The sequence below is a fragment of the Monodelphis domestica genome, chromosome 3 (genome assembly GCF_027887165.1).
Source record: "Monodelphis domestica isolate mMonDom1 chromosome 3, mMonDom1.pri, whole genome shotgun sequence".
NCBI classification, from domain to species: domain Eukaryota; kingdom Metazoa; phylum Chordata; class Mammalia; order Didelphimorphia; family Didelphidae; genus Monodelphis; species Monodelphis domestica.
In genome coordinates this window covers 482,233,637-482,248,172 of record NC_077229.1, presented here as the reverse complement: position 1 = coordinate 482,248,172, position 14,536 = coordinate 482,233,637, and the positions used below count along the sequence as shown (strand labels likewise).

Genomic DNA, 14,536 nt, shown 5'->3' with positions numbered 1-14,536 from the left:
CTGGGTCAAAGGGCAGGCAGTCAGAAAAGGCATTTATTAAGGCGGTATAATGAGAACATTTGGTTTAAAACAAACCCTTTAATTTCTGGGTTTGGGGGCAGTACTCCATGTGCCAACAACTGAGAATACAAATACAAAAATGAAAACAGTTGTTGCTTACATTCTAATAGGAGAGACAACACACTTAGGGGGGTAATAGCCAGGTAAGTAAACTTCCTTTGGCCCTGAAAGTTGCTTAGGTGGTGAAAAAGGGCACAAGAGAATAATTTAACCACATTTCATAAATAATATTAGATTTGGTTTGATTCCTAGCTATAGAACTGGAAAGGGAAAGAAGGTATATGTGTGGCAGTAAGGTAATTGGCAAGGCTTTGGAGATGTTCTAGAGAAAAGGAAATGAAATAAAGCATGGTAGCTGGGATTTCCTGAAATAGTGGTTCATGCAAAGTAGTCACCACTCAAGACAATGACAATAACTAAGGTGTTATGACTGGCAAAGTTGTGGAGAAGATGGCCAGAGACCAGAGTGAAGTAAAGTATATAGTTCCAATATAACTTAGGAAAATGCTGAAATAAAAAGTATAGTGGTAGTGAGGTATATATATATATATATATATATATATATATATATATATATATATATATATATATAAACTCATGTTTTCTACATTTGGATAAAAGGTTAATTCATAATTCCTGGTACTATAATCTTTCATTTGTAGAGTTTCCTTTGATGTAGATCCCTACACCTTTCTAGAGTCCACTGTTTAAAGCTGCTTTTCATCACAACTATGAGAACTTTTTTTGCTTTATAGACTACTCAACATAGTTCCCTTTTGACTATCTCACCATCTCCATTTGTTTTTGGTGTGTTTTGTCACTTCTGAAGGAAGCCAAAAACCTCTCACTGGTTCTGTCTCTCCAATGGCATAGTCAAGAGGCAAGAGAGAGAAGTTCCCTCCCAATTACGTGTTTCCAACTCTTGAACTGCTATCCTCAAATCCCAAAATGACATTCTCCAAGACTGGATTGGTTCTCAGCTTTCACATAGAACACTTATTAGATAGACACAATGTGCCAACCACTGTGCTGAGTGTTAGGGATATAAAAGGCGTTTATCTAATGGGGGATAACCAAACCTAAAAGGGATGCCCATGCAATGGCATGGTGGGAAAGTCTGGTTTGGGGCAAGATGAGGAATTTCTGGTCTTTCAGAGCCTGATCTCTAAAAGGGCAGTGTCTAAAGCCCTCATTGCAAGAAGATGTTTCAGTTAACATGAAGGACAACTGGATCTAGTTCGCTAAGAAGAGCCTAGAATTTTGAGTCAGAAGATGAGTTCATATCCTGCTATACTCTTGGTCATTGATGTGTCTTTAGGCAACCAAACTGTACTTCATTCCTCATAGTTAACATTTGAAAGTCATGTATTTGAGAAGATGAATTATAAGGCAGTTGATTTTTTTGGTTTTTTGTTTTCATTAATCACAGACTAATATTTAAAATAGAGGTATCAAATGGTCTACTCCTGGGTGCCATGGAAGCAGAATAAAATGTAATTGGAAAATATTTAACAAAATAAATAAAAATACAGTATAACAGTGTTAATGATGTGGTTTTCTAAGTCAGTTTGCAGCCAGCAGGTATACTTATATACAGTTTAATGGCCCTCATTTCTTTTTGCATTTAACACCACTGCCCTTAATTTTTGTTTAATTGGCCTGCAATGTTCTTAACAATGTTAATGTTTGAGAGCATTGAATTTTTAGAAATTCTGTTGGGCAAGTTGGGATAAACATATACAACTGAGAAAAAGACATTTCATTAAGTGTTTCTACACTTCTTGCACCTTTCAGTATGAAATGCTTAAAGCCACATTTAGGACAATGTATAAGGGGAGGGTGCTTTCAGATTATATGTGATGCCTTTAAAAAAATCCTAGTCTCAAGCAAATGGGTGGAAAATCATGGCTGGTAGTATAATCCATTTTGCTCTGTCAGGTATCCTTAATGGGCAATAAAAGAGTATCTCACTGTCATGTCTAATTGTCTGTCAATTTCTTTAGGAGGTGATTTTCTCTCTTATTTGAGAAAGAAGAAAGATGAACTAAAACTCAAACAGTTAGTGAAATTTGCATTAGATGCTGCTTCTGGTATGGCATATCTTGAAAGTAAAAACTGTATACACAGGTAAGGAAAACAATTATTTTATAAGTTATATTTTCCCCTCTTAATAACTATAGAATAAAGGAGAATAATGTTACAAAATTAGGATAATTATTTCCTTAAGGGGACAACTAAATTATTTCAGAAGATTAGCTCTTTGATTTAAAGTTTCCAGGCTTTCTGGAATTAAATTAGTATTGTCATCTTTGTTCATTTTTAATCCCGTGTGATTTTTAATTTTTTTATAAACCCCAAACTCTGGTATGTTTTTTAAACTTACCTCCATTAAGGTAAGGAATTAATAAATGAGGATTTGTTTTGGTAAAATTACAGATGATTTAGAGACCTTGAAATATACCCAAAGTAGTCAGCTACAAGTCTTTGTGTTATCACCAAATTGATATTTTATCATCCTGTTTTTTCCTAATTTCCGAAGACTTTAAAGAAGATTATAAATTTACTATAAAAGTACAAATTCAGTGTTTATTTATGAATTCACTTAAGAATTAAAAAGACAATAAAATATTCATTTTTAATGGAATTAAAGAAAACTTTATTTTATGATGGCCTATTCATAATTCTCTGTGCTGTAAATAATGATATAAAACACTTGCAACTAAATTCAGTCAGATAGCCATAGAAGGCATCATAGAATTAGATAATTTAATCTAAATTTATATTTTTGGCCATAAAAAGAACACTCTTAATTCTTTCACCAAAACTCAAGTTCTGTTTACAACAATTACCAGAGTTTGAGGTTTACAAAAAAAAATTTAAAATCACATGGAATTAAAAATGAACAAACTGGAATTAAAGGAAAGATTTCTCCACTGACATCCTTTTCTCATCCTCCATTATAAAATAGTGGCAACCTTGTATGCCAGACCAATATTGCCATTGTACAAAAATTCTTTAAGGAATTCATTAAGACTAAATCTACATATGATTTACCATTTTATTTTATACTGTTCTTTGAAAAGAATGTTTTAGGATCATAATCAGATTTAGAATCGTGCATTAATATTTGTGAAATTATAAAATGTTACTTATATTTTACTTCTCCCATGCTAGTTTTAATATTTTAGAATAGAACTCTGTTATAATCTTAGTTATTTCAGTTTCTCTCAGTGATTACACTTTGTATTCCTTAGAGAGAAAATCTGTTTTTAATACATTGAAAAAGTGTTCTAGGCTGAACTTGATTTTTCATTGAATATACATCTATTTATTGTCTGTTAATTGATTTCTTTGAAATATATAAATGGAAAAAAACTGTTGATATTCATAATTTTCACATCTATATAGGAATTTTTAATTTAAATAATTGATTCATTCAAGACCCATTTATAAGTGCCAACTCATACAATGTGTTATGCTAGACCTGGTAGGAAAAAAATACCATAATTAAAAATCACAAGATCCCTGTTTTTTAGGAATTATAAGCAAACTGAGATTGTGTCTTGGTCAAATATAAACTAGTGCTTAAAAAAAACAACTAATAAAATTTTTAAGTTGTTTAAAAATTGATCTCCCTACTTCAAGTTTCTACCCCTTCAAGTCCATCCTCCTATCAGCAACCAAAGGATTTTCCTAAAATATTTATTTCCTAATAATGTCCTAACAGTATTATGTCCTTTTTATTAAAACAATGAAGCAAATATTTCAGGTTTTCATCCTGATCCTTTCATACTTTATGAAGATATTTAAAATCATTTTTGTTATAGTTGTCTCACTTGCAAGAATACTTGGGTTTTTTTGGCAGGTTTGGTGAAAATAGCTATTTTGGGGTGACATCAGGGTAAACCTCTAGGTGGCGCTCCAAGCCCTGAGCTGCCAACTTGTTTATATGGGCAGCTACAAGCAGGACTTTTGCTGCTCTAATTCCAGAATCCCTCAGTACAAATGCAGAGTGAACATGCCTGAGTCCCCTTGCTCTCGAAGTCTTTCCTTTCAGGCCTATGCCCGAGTTTTCAGATATGAACAAGTCACTCAGTGCTCAAACCCTGACCCACTGAGATGTTGATCTCTTGCTTTATTTTGTGTGACCTGTAAGTATTGCTCACTATTATGTAGAGTATATTTTATGATTATAAAATAGAATTTAATTTTAAGCCTGGAGGGGTGGGGACACTATTGAACAAAATCAGGCATCTCAACCTCTACTCTTACTTTGCTACAAAGAAACAAAAAAGAAAGGTATCAGTTTTAAAATTCCCAAGAGGCAATGCTTCTTGGTATTAAAGTCGGAAATTTCACTTTCCCCCACATAGAACTTTTATCACGTCTAAGTTTTAAGTTATAAAACCTTTTAAAGAAAGCTGTCTCCATCAGTCACCTGTAATGGACAAAAATTCTCAGATCTAGTGCATTGGCCTGTGTTCCCAGGAGCTTCAGTCAGAGCCATCGTGAGGTCGCTCAAATTAAAAAAAAATGCACTGCCATCTGTCTGTCTCCTACCCCCTGGGAACTCCAGCTCAGAACACCCAGAGCTCATGACCTCTGGTATTTTACAGCTTTGCCACTCTCTTCAGATATCCCCCTCTTAAGGAATCTTTTGAACAATATGCTTTTTAAGTGAAGCATACTTTTTCATTTCATATTTTTAGACATATCCAGGGCTTCCTACTTAAGGTACCTTCTCTGGCTTTTCTCCAGCTAGACTCTTATTTTTCTGCAAACATTTATCTTTAAAATTACTTAAAATACCTTTATTCAGGATCTATTTCTAGAATTAAAAGTCTTTTACATGTTTCTTTATATAGTAATATACACCACTTCTCCAAATGTCTTTATCTCCATTTTGTTTATCTTGTGATTTAAATACTTAAATAGTTTACTCAGAAAAGCAATAATGCCAATGAAAACAAACAATATAGACTATTTTACAGTGATTATAACTGTAAAGTTATACCAGCAGTTAACAAACAGTGAATTCCAAGCAGGAGTGATTAGTTGTCAGTAACTATAGATAAAACACATTGACAACCACAAATGAATTTGGAATCTTATGGAATGCTCTAGATTGGAGAGAAGTAGGAACTCCGATGGTGAAAACATGACCAGATCCTGAACTAGAAAAAACTTCTAATAATAAAAATTTTATATTTTTAAAATTTATATAAAGTTTAAAATTATTTGCCATGAAATTTTATAAAATTCCATCTGAAAGGAAATACCCTTAAGTTCAAAGGACTTAAGAAAATTTTAACAGATGAGTTTTGCTCAAAGAATAGTCTTTATTTTAGATATTATTATATTTAATTAGTAAATTTGGTTTTGAAACAGCATACTCGGCGCCAGGCATCCTATGAAATAACAGCCTCCAACCCCCAAACCACAAGAGAGTAAATGTAATTGTTGATACACGGAACCCTACACCTTCATAGTTTGCCATATCACTCTTTGATTGGTATATTCTTTTTTTTTTTTTTAAACCCTTACCTTCTCTGTCTTGGAGTCAATACTGTGTATTGGCTCCAAGGCAGAAGAGTGGTAAGGGCTAGGCAATGGGGGTCAAGTGACTTGCCCAGGGTCACACAGCTAGGAAGTGGCTGAGGCCAGATTTGAACCTAGGACCTCCCGTCTCTAGGCCTGGTTCTCAATCCACTGAGCTACCCAGCTGCCCCCTGTATATTCTTTAAGAAAGAAGTTTGATGATAAATTGGTAACAGAAAGAAGGTGTATGTATTTGAACCTTGGCAATGTTGTATTAACAGTAACCATTGCATTTTAAATTAGTTTTGTTTTCTTGCCTCCCCTTCCTGAATTTAACTTATTACAATCCATAGCTTTATTGATGTGCCTCCTTTCCTAAAGCTTCTTTTAAAAAAAAAATTGATATCCACAATTTTTTCACCTTTAGTTTTAAAGCAGATTCTAAATATTTTTAAAAGTGAAAATTTTCCATCTTTTCTGTATGACATAAAAATGAGAAATTTTGCAGTTCTTCACTTTTTAACCACTCCAAATGTATTGCTGATGTCCGGCAGTGTTAACTGACTTGTTCAAGGTCTGCTCCAATGCAAATAAATAATATGCATGTTCTAAAGTTCACCAGATATAAAAAACACATAAAAGTATGATATACACTGTGCATTACAAAGGCTCCACACACAGATATACATACCATACCATACTGATCTCCATTCTGGTGTGCTTAGAACTGCTATTCAATTTCTTCTTCTAGCTTGTATTGTTAGCCTTAGACTCTCTTCCTGCCTATGCTGTGAAATTAACTCAGGGAGATTATCAGTCACTTTCAGGTTTGCAGGTAAGACCAGAATACATACTTGTATATCCAGAAGCTGCAGAATAACACTCCCAGTTATTGTATGTGATGTTGGTGGTGGCAGGAACAGATGAAAAACTAATATGAAGAATGAGTATGATAATCTCTGGGAACAATGGGATAAAAAAGACAGAACCACAGCATTCAAATATCAATTTAAACCAATCCTGCTATCTCTTCCTTGGGCAAATGTAATTTAAATTTCATTCATATTTTACATTCAGTATCCTTCTGAGCTACTAAATTCTATTCTTAATGAAATATGAGTTTTTTTTAAAAGTGAGTTAATTCAAAGAACTTAATATTAGCAGCAGAAAAAGCACAAAGTATATTTAACGTATGGTCATACTTTTAAAAATTCCTTATTGACCTTAGCTTGACTTATAATAGAAATAAAGTTTTCTTTTTTTAAAAAAAGAAAAAAGTACTTATGATATTATCTTTTTCAGCAATTTAATATATAAATTTTGAACCACCAGGGAAGAGAAATTCATCTAAGGTTCACTGAAACACAGTAAGGACAAAGAAGAACCTCTTTATGGATTTTGGATTGTTTTTAAGCATTTTAAAGTGAACTTAATAGAGGAGAAGAATACTAAGGTGATGTTTCTAGAAATTGAAGTACACTGTTTTTCCACGAGGCAGATTGTCTATAGATAGTGATGAATACATGGTTCCCCATTCCACTACATTAATGTCTCTCTTCTCTGAGATTCAAAGACTCTCCTTGAGAACTTTCTGGAATATGCACTTCTTAAACTAATTGTTCACAATTTACTGAATATTTCAATAATATATATGTGTATATATATATATACACACATATATATATATATATAATATAAATTTTATCTCCCTTTAAGATCCCCAGTAGTTATCAGTGATTAATACATTTTCAAGTTAGCATTTCTCTTTTTATGGCAGAATAATTGGACTAAGGTAGTGTGGGGTCCAGGCCAGGAGCCGCAGTGTTGAATAAAGAGCATACTATAGGTCAGTGATGACAACCTATGGCATGGGTGCCAAAGATGGCATGTGCCCCTCACCGCCACTTCCCTCTAGTTTGTTACCAGAAAGGCAGAGGGCCTCGAGTGGAGATATGCTCCTCCCCCTCTCTACCAGGCCTGACATTTTTTTCATATCCTCCCACCCACTGACCAGTAGTAGCTCAGTGGGAGTGCATAGTGGGTAAAGTGGGTGGCTCAGAGGCTGCAGAGTTGGAGGTGAGCAGAGAGCTCTCTATACTTGCTGAATACATTCCTCACTTCACCTGCGCCTCACTCAGCAGCCCAATGGGAGCACTTTCTCCCTCCCCTGTGTGGGGAAAAGGGAGGGGCGGGGCACATCCCTGGCACTTGGTGGGGGGGAGGGGCATGGCACAAAATTTCTGGTAGGGGGTGGGCATGGCACTTGCTCTGGGGGGCAGGTTAGGGCAGAGTCCATCATTCTGTCTCTGAAAGGTTCACTATCATTACTATAGGTGAAGGGGCCACATAAATCACATCAATAAAAAGCAGATCTAAGATTTAAGTAGAGACTTGATCAACAAAGACTCAGATCAGGTAGCTTAGATAAGAACCTTCATTACAAGTCCAAGTCTTCCCAAATTCTTTCCTTGCTCAAGAAGTTTAAGAGCCTCACATTTCATTCTCTTTTTGGCTAAAATAAAAATTCATTTTTGACATTTAAATCCCTTTACAATGACTTTAATCTGATTATGCTTTTTTTCCACTGTCCCATACTGTCTTCTCTAGCCTAACCAGCTTTTTTGCGATTCATGATACGTGATAGGCCATTTTCCATCTTTATGCCTTTTCACAAGTTGTTCTTCATGCTGGATGAATCTTCTTCAGATTTCCCTCTTGATACCTCTAGGTCTCTCCAATACCCAGTTTGTGTCCACTTCCTAGGAAGTATTCATTCTGTGCCTTAATTGTTAGTACCTTCCATCATTATTATTTTTGTGGGTAGCCTGTATTTATTTATCTGTAAACATATTGTGTTCTACTAGTAAGCTTCTTGAGAACAGAGACTATCTTGCTTTTGTATTTATATTCTATATTCTTACCATGATGTTCAACACATAGTAGATCCTTTATGAAATGCTTATTGACTGACTCATTGATTGAAAGTAAGAAAAATAGCATATTTAACAACTTCAAAAGCTAGAGGCCAGTGTCTTTTCAAAGCACCAGATATGCTACTAGAAACATTGATTATTCTGATAAAGATACAAGGAGATTGAGGCCTTTTTATTTGGAGAAAACCTCATTTCTTACATACAATTTTATTTCATCACATATCATAACTTGTTTGGCTATTCTCCAATTTGTGGATCAAAAAGATTGCTATATTACATACATCCATTGTTTGTTTTGCTTATAACTAATTATTCCTTTAGTCTCTCTTCCCTCTAACACCTATATCCTTTTTCCTTTCCTTACTATTTCCCTGTTGAGTGAAATGAATTTCTTTACTCAACTTTTAATATGCATGTGTATCTTCCCCGCTCCTTTGACCAGTTCAGATAAGAATGAAATTTAAGGGTCACTGTTTCCCTTTACTCCTTATTTGTATAGAAACCTACTTCTATATCCTGATCCTGAAGCAGAGGAATAAAGTTATTTAGGTTCAAGATGTGAGTGGATACTGGCTAACTAGACATAATTGTACTATTTTAGAAGACTGAACTAAATATCTTGTTTAGTTGCCTTGGAACTGACCTGACCTCATAGAAGCAATAGCAATACCTACTAGTTCATCCATCGTAGAGTTTTGTATTTGGACATCAAATTTTCTATTTAGTTCTGGTCTTTTCTTTACAAATACTTGGAAATCTTTTTTGTTAAATGCCCATACTTCCCCCTGGAAGTATATAATCAGTTTTGATGGAGGCCCAATTCTCTTGCCTTTCTGAATATCATATTCCAAGCCTTGAGGTTCTTTAGTGTGGAGGCTGCCAGATCCTGTGCAATCCTGATTGGCGTTCCTTGATATCTGAATTGTCTCTTTCTGGCTTCTTGCAATATTTTTGCTTGGAAGCTCTTGAATTTGGCAATTATGTTCCAGGGTGTTGTCTTTTGAGTACTTAATGTAGAGAATGATCTATGCATTCTTTCAATGTCTATTTTGTCCTCTTGTTCAAGAATATAAGGGCAGTTTTCTTGGATAATTTCTTGTAGTATGATGTCAAGGTTTCTGTTTATTTCCAGGTTTTTAGGTAGGCCCATGATTCTCCAATTGTCTCTCCTGAACCTGTTTTCCAAGTCAACCACCTTCTCAATTAGATATTTCATGTTTCTTTCTAATTTGTCATTCTTTTGACTTTGCTTTATTCATTCTTATTGTCTTCTGAGATGATTAGTTTCTACTTGCCCAATTCTAGTTTTTAAAGACTGATTTTCAGCTATGATTTTTTTTGATTTTCATTTTTGGTTTGATCTATCCTGCTTTTCATATCTTCCAGCCAGAATTCTGATCTTCAACTTGCTTATCATTTCATTTGATTTCTGGACTTCTTTTTCCAAGTGGAAGATTCTGTCTTTTAAACTGTTATTTTCTTTTTGAAGTATTTCTCACTTTTCTTGCCAAGTTTCTTCTATCTTTCTCACTTGGTTCATCATCTCAAATCTGAGATCCTCGAGAGTTTGTGACCAATTTCCATTTGGGGGGGAAGTTTTGGATGTGTTTGCTTGTTTGTCATCCTCTCCTTTCTCCTCTGTAATCTGGAGTTGCCCTCCATCAAAATTATCCAGAGTCAGAGGTTTTTTCTTGTTTTGTTTTTGTTTTTGTTTTTGTTTTGTTTTGGTTTTTTGGTAGTTTGTGGATTATAGTTCTTGGGTGTTAGTTGCCATTGCCTTGTTAGTTTTTTTCTTCCTTTCCCAGTCAGAAGTCTGAGTGAGGAGGGCAGGCTCTCTGTGTATGGAGCTACAAAGTGGTTTTTGCCCTGAGGCTATTTTTCAGTCTCTGCTGCATCTTGTGTGTGTAGCCCCTCTCTGCCCTATCTCTGCACCCAATCTCCATGTTCCTCAGCCTTCTGGGGTCCCAAGTCTCACTGCTCTCTGGGGTAAGTCTGTGGTATCCTCAGCTAGCCCCCAAGAAACTAATGATTGCCCTGAGCTCACTCCGATTCTGGTTCTGGGGCCATAGGGGGAGGGGGGAAAGGTGAACAGCTCACATTTTGGTAGGAGTAATTTTATCTCCTTGTAGTGTGAAAATGCCCCAAACCTGCCTACCTTCAAGGCTGCGCCCTACGGATGAGTCCCTTCACTTGACTGATTTTGGTTTTTGTCCTTTTGATGTGCTTCATATCAGTAATTTGTGAGGAGAGGAATTCCCTTGCTTCTACTGTGCCCCCATTTTAGTCCAGAAGTCAGTACATTCATTTTGGAAACTGAGTTCCTAAAGAGCTTCTAACTTTAAAACTGTATTTATGTATTTTCATTTGATCCTCAACAAAAGTTCTGTGAAGTAAGAGGTGCATAAAGTAACATGCCCATCTCATAAGTAAAGTTAAAGTGATTTAGTCAAACTCACATAATAGTATATATCTTAGGTGAAATCCAATCCCAGTTCTTCCAAATTCCAAATCTAATATAATCTGTACTCTCCTGAACTGAGCTCTGGTTAGAAATTATAATTCAGGTGAATTTTAAAGGTAGTATAGTAAGTCTGGGGTTCACCTGAGATCAGAAGAAACCTATAGGTACCCTTCTCTTAGACTACTCACTATCCCTATCCTCAGCTTGCTGCTTACTTACTCTCAGAGAATAAAAAAGAACCAGCTTCCAAGTAAGAGAAATGAATCTTTTGTTTTCTGAAAACTTTGTACTACTATGTGAATTGGTTGACTGTCATGTATCGTATCATCAAATCTAGTCAAGAATTTGCAACAGTGGCATGTGAGGGAATTAAAGTACAATAATGAAATTCTTATCCTTGTTTCTCAAGATATTTGGCCCTAAAGTGTCACTTTTATTTTTAGGCTTCTCTGAGTCACTTTCATGTTTGAACTCGGCTAGGCAGATTCTGCAATCTTTTTGCCAGATCTCTCATTGACTTTCAGAATGAAGGGAAGCTCCGGTTATCAAAACTTTTTAAAAATGCTCTTATTTTATGTCTATTATCTTGATCCTGAGTTGAAGAATAAAAATATGCATTTTATGTAAATATTGATGAAAGTTCACTACAGAACTTGTAACTTGGTGATTAGGAAGTAAAGCAATTACATCTTTTCATAGTCCCAGTGCAAACAGAGAGCTCTTAGAATTTAGAACATCATCTTCATCATACAATTGAAGAAATAGTCAAGGAATGAAGCACCTTAGCAGAAATCATAGTACCATGAATTAATCTCAAGTCCTATGATTCCAGATCTTTCAATTAGACCAGAAGGAAGATTAGACAGGCATCAGGGTGGCACCTCACTGATCTGAACTTGGGGGAACAGGAAAGGTGGGCTGTAACCCAATTCTGGTATTTACTAATAATTTGGCTTTAGGCTGGGAGCTGGTTTGTTCAGCTGTAAGATAATTACATTGAACCACATGACTTCATAAGTTCTAATTCAGTTTGTGAGCTCTACAATTTGTTAGAAGAATGATCAAGAATAAAGCTTCTTCTTACCTCTTTAAATGTTTGACCGAATTCACTTGCAAATCCATCTGGTCCTGATACTTTTTTTAAAAAAATAAAAAGAAATTAGTTTATGGCATTTCTTTTTCTAAAATAGTCTTATTTAGATGTTCTGTTTCCTCCTCTGAGAATCTAGGCAATTTGTATTTTTATAAGTATTCTTCCATTTCACTTAATTGTTAAATTTGTTAATATAATTATTAAATTTGCTTAACATAATTAAGCAAAATAACTCTTAATAATTTTTTGATCTCATCTTCATTAGCCCTATGATTCTTTTCTCTTTTTAAAAATTATATTAACCCACGGTGTATTCATTTTGTTGATTTTTTTCATAAAACCAGGTTCTAGATTTTTAATTAGTTTAATGGTTTTCTTAAATTTAGTTTTATTGAGCTCACCATTAATTTTTAACATTTCTTGTTTCATATTTGGTTGGGAATTTTTAATTTGTTCTTTTTCCAGTTTTAAAAATTATATTCCCAATTCATTGATCTGATCCTTTAATATTTTATTAATATAAGCATTTTGAGATATAAATTTTCTATTAATTACTGCTATTGCTGTATCTCACAAGTTTGGGTATGTTTTCTCATTATTATCATTCATTTTCATGAAATTATTTATTATTGCTGTGATTTGTTTGTTAATCCACTTATTCTTTAAGATTAAGTTATTTAGTTTCCAATCAATTTTTACTTTGTTTATCCATGGGCCTTTATTATATATAATTTTTATTACATTATTGTCAGAAATTGATACATTTAATATTTCTGCTTTTCTACATTTAATTGTAATATTTTTGTGCCCTAATACAATCAATATTTGTAAAGATACCATGTGCCAACTGAGAAGAAAATATGCTTTGTTCTATTCCCATTCAGTTCTCTCCAGAGAATTATCATATTTAGCTTTTCTAAGATTCTACTCATCTCCTTGACTTTTTTTGGTTCAATTTATCTAATTCTGAGAGGAGAAAGTTGGCATCCCACACAATTACTGTTTTATTGTCTATTTCCATCTGTAATTCATCTAGCTTTTCCTCTAAAAATTGGGATGTTATAAATTTTGATACATATAGGTTTAATATTGACAATGCTCCATTATCTGTGGTACTTTTTCATGTAATATAGTTTCTCTTTTTATCATTTTTGATTATATCTATTTTAGTTTTAACTTTATGAGATCACAATTGCTCCTCTGAATTTTTTTATTAGTTTGTATTAGGTAGTTGTTTATTTAGATGGGCTATGGTAATGTAAGATTGCTGGGCAAACCTACAGACCAATGAGATAATGATGATCAAGATCTACCTCCTTTCTCCCTTTTGTCTCCCTCCCACTTTAGTTAATCTCCTCAGTTGGTGACAACCTGGGATTTAGTTCTGAGTAAGTTGCCTGATGTATCTGATAGATAACTCACTCTGTAAGTTGATGGAACAAGGGTTTATTTTAAGGAAGGGAAAGGAAAGGAAATTGGAGAGGAGAGAGGGTTTAGGGTTTCCCTAATCTTAAATAATTCTAAATTGAGAAATAAAATTATAGTCCTGAATGAGGGATGTGGCTAACAAATTTGAGGATCTTTCAGTCACTTCTTGATAAGGTAGAGAGAAAATCAGTAACCAACAAGGAAAGGATCTTCAGTCCTTCCTCCTTCAGGTGCCAGGAGAAAGAGGGAGATTTTCCAGCAGTTTGGATGTTTCTTTTAACTGCCTCCTCCTGGTCACATTCTTCTTTGGAATGCTTCTTGATGGACAGCTCTGCAAACCTCTATCCATTGCCTCTGTTTGCAGGTTTTCTTTATTTTATTCTTTCACAGTTAAGGCATAGTGTATGTGTTCCAGTCCTTTACTTTTACTCTGTGTATCTTTAATTTTTAAATGTGTCTATTGTAAACAGCATATTGTTGGGGTTTTGTTTTTTATCTTTCCTGTAATCCATTTCTGTTTTATAGGGGAATTCATTCCATTAACATTCAAAGTTATAATTACTAGTTGTATATTTACCTCCATTCTATTTTTCCTCACTATTTTCTTTTCTTCCTCTACTTTTCCTCCTCAGACATACCATTTCTTCTGTCTACGTCTCCAATTTGTACCCCTTCCTAGAATCCCTCTCTTATCCTCCCCCCTTGCCTTCCTAGTTCTAAAACAAATCTAAAAACACCATTAGAAGGGTTCTTCCCTTGTCCTTTCCCCCTTATTTCTTAGTTCTTATTCTGTCTCCTCTTCCAAAAGTCCTTCCCTTATTTCCCTATCCTGCCCTATCATTTCTTGATATAAATTTCCTTCTAAAATTACCTCCCTTAACCTGTCCTATCCCCTCACCTGACCATCTTATTTTTTGATAATGTACTTCCTTCTAGGAATCTTTCCCTTTTCTTATCCCTTGCCCTCTTTTCTATTAATCTACACTCCCTTCTCTTAGTCCCTTAATCCTTTAAGGATACTCC

General features: G+C 34.5%; 1 protein-coding gene across 9 annotated transcripts in view; it reads left to right on the top strand.

The window, feature by feature from the left end:
* FER (FER tyrosine kinase) overlaps window positions 1-14,536 on the top strand; it is a 258,919-nt gene that overhangs the window by 186,420 nt on the left and 57,963 nt on the right. For all 9 annotated transcript variants that reach the window (XM_056824726.1, XM_056824725.1, XM_056824719.1 and 6 more), the window contains one exon: window positions 2,064-2,187. In XM_056824726.1, coding sequence (XP_056680704.1) covers window positions 2,064-2,187 — 124 coding nt within the window. The remainder of the gene's footprint in view (window positions 1-2,063; window positions 2,188-14,536) is intronic.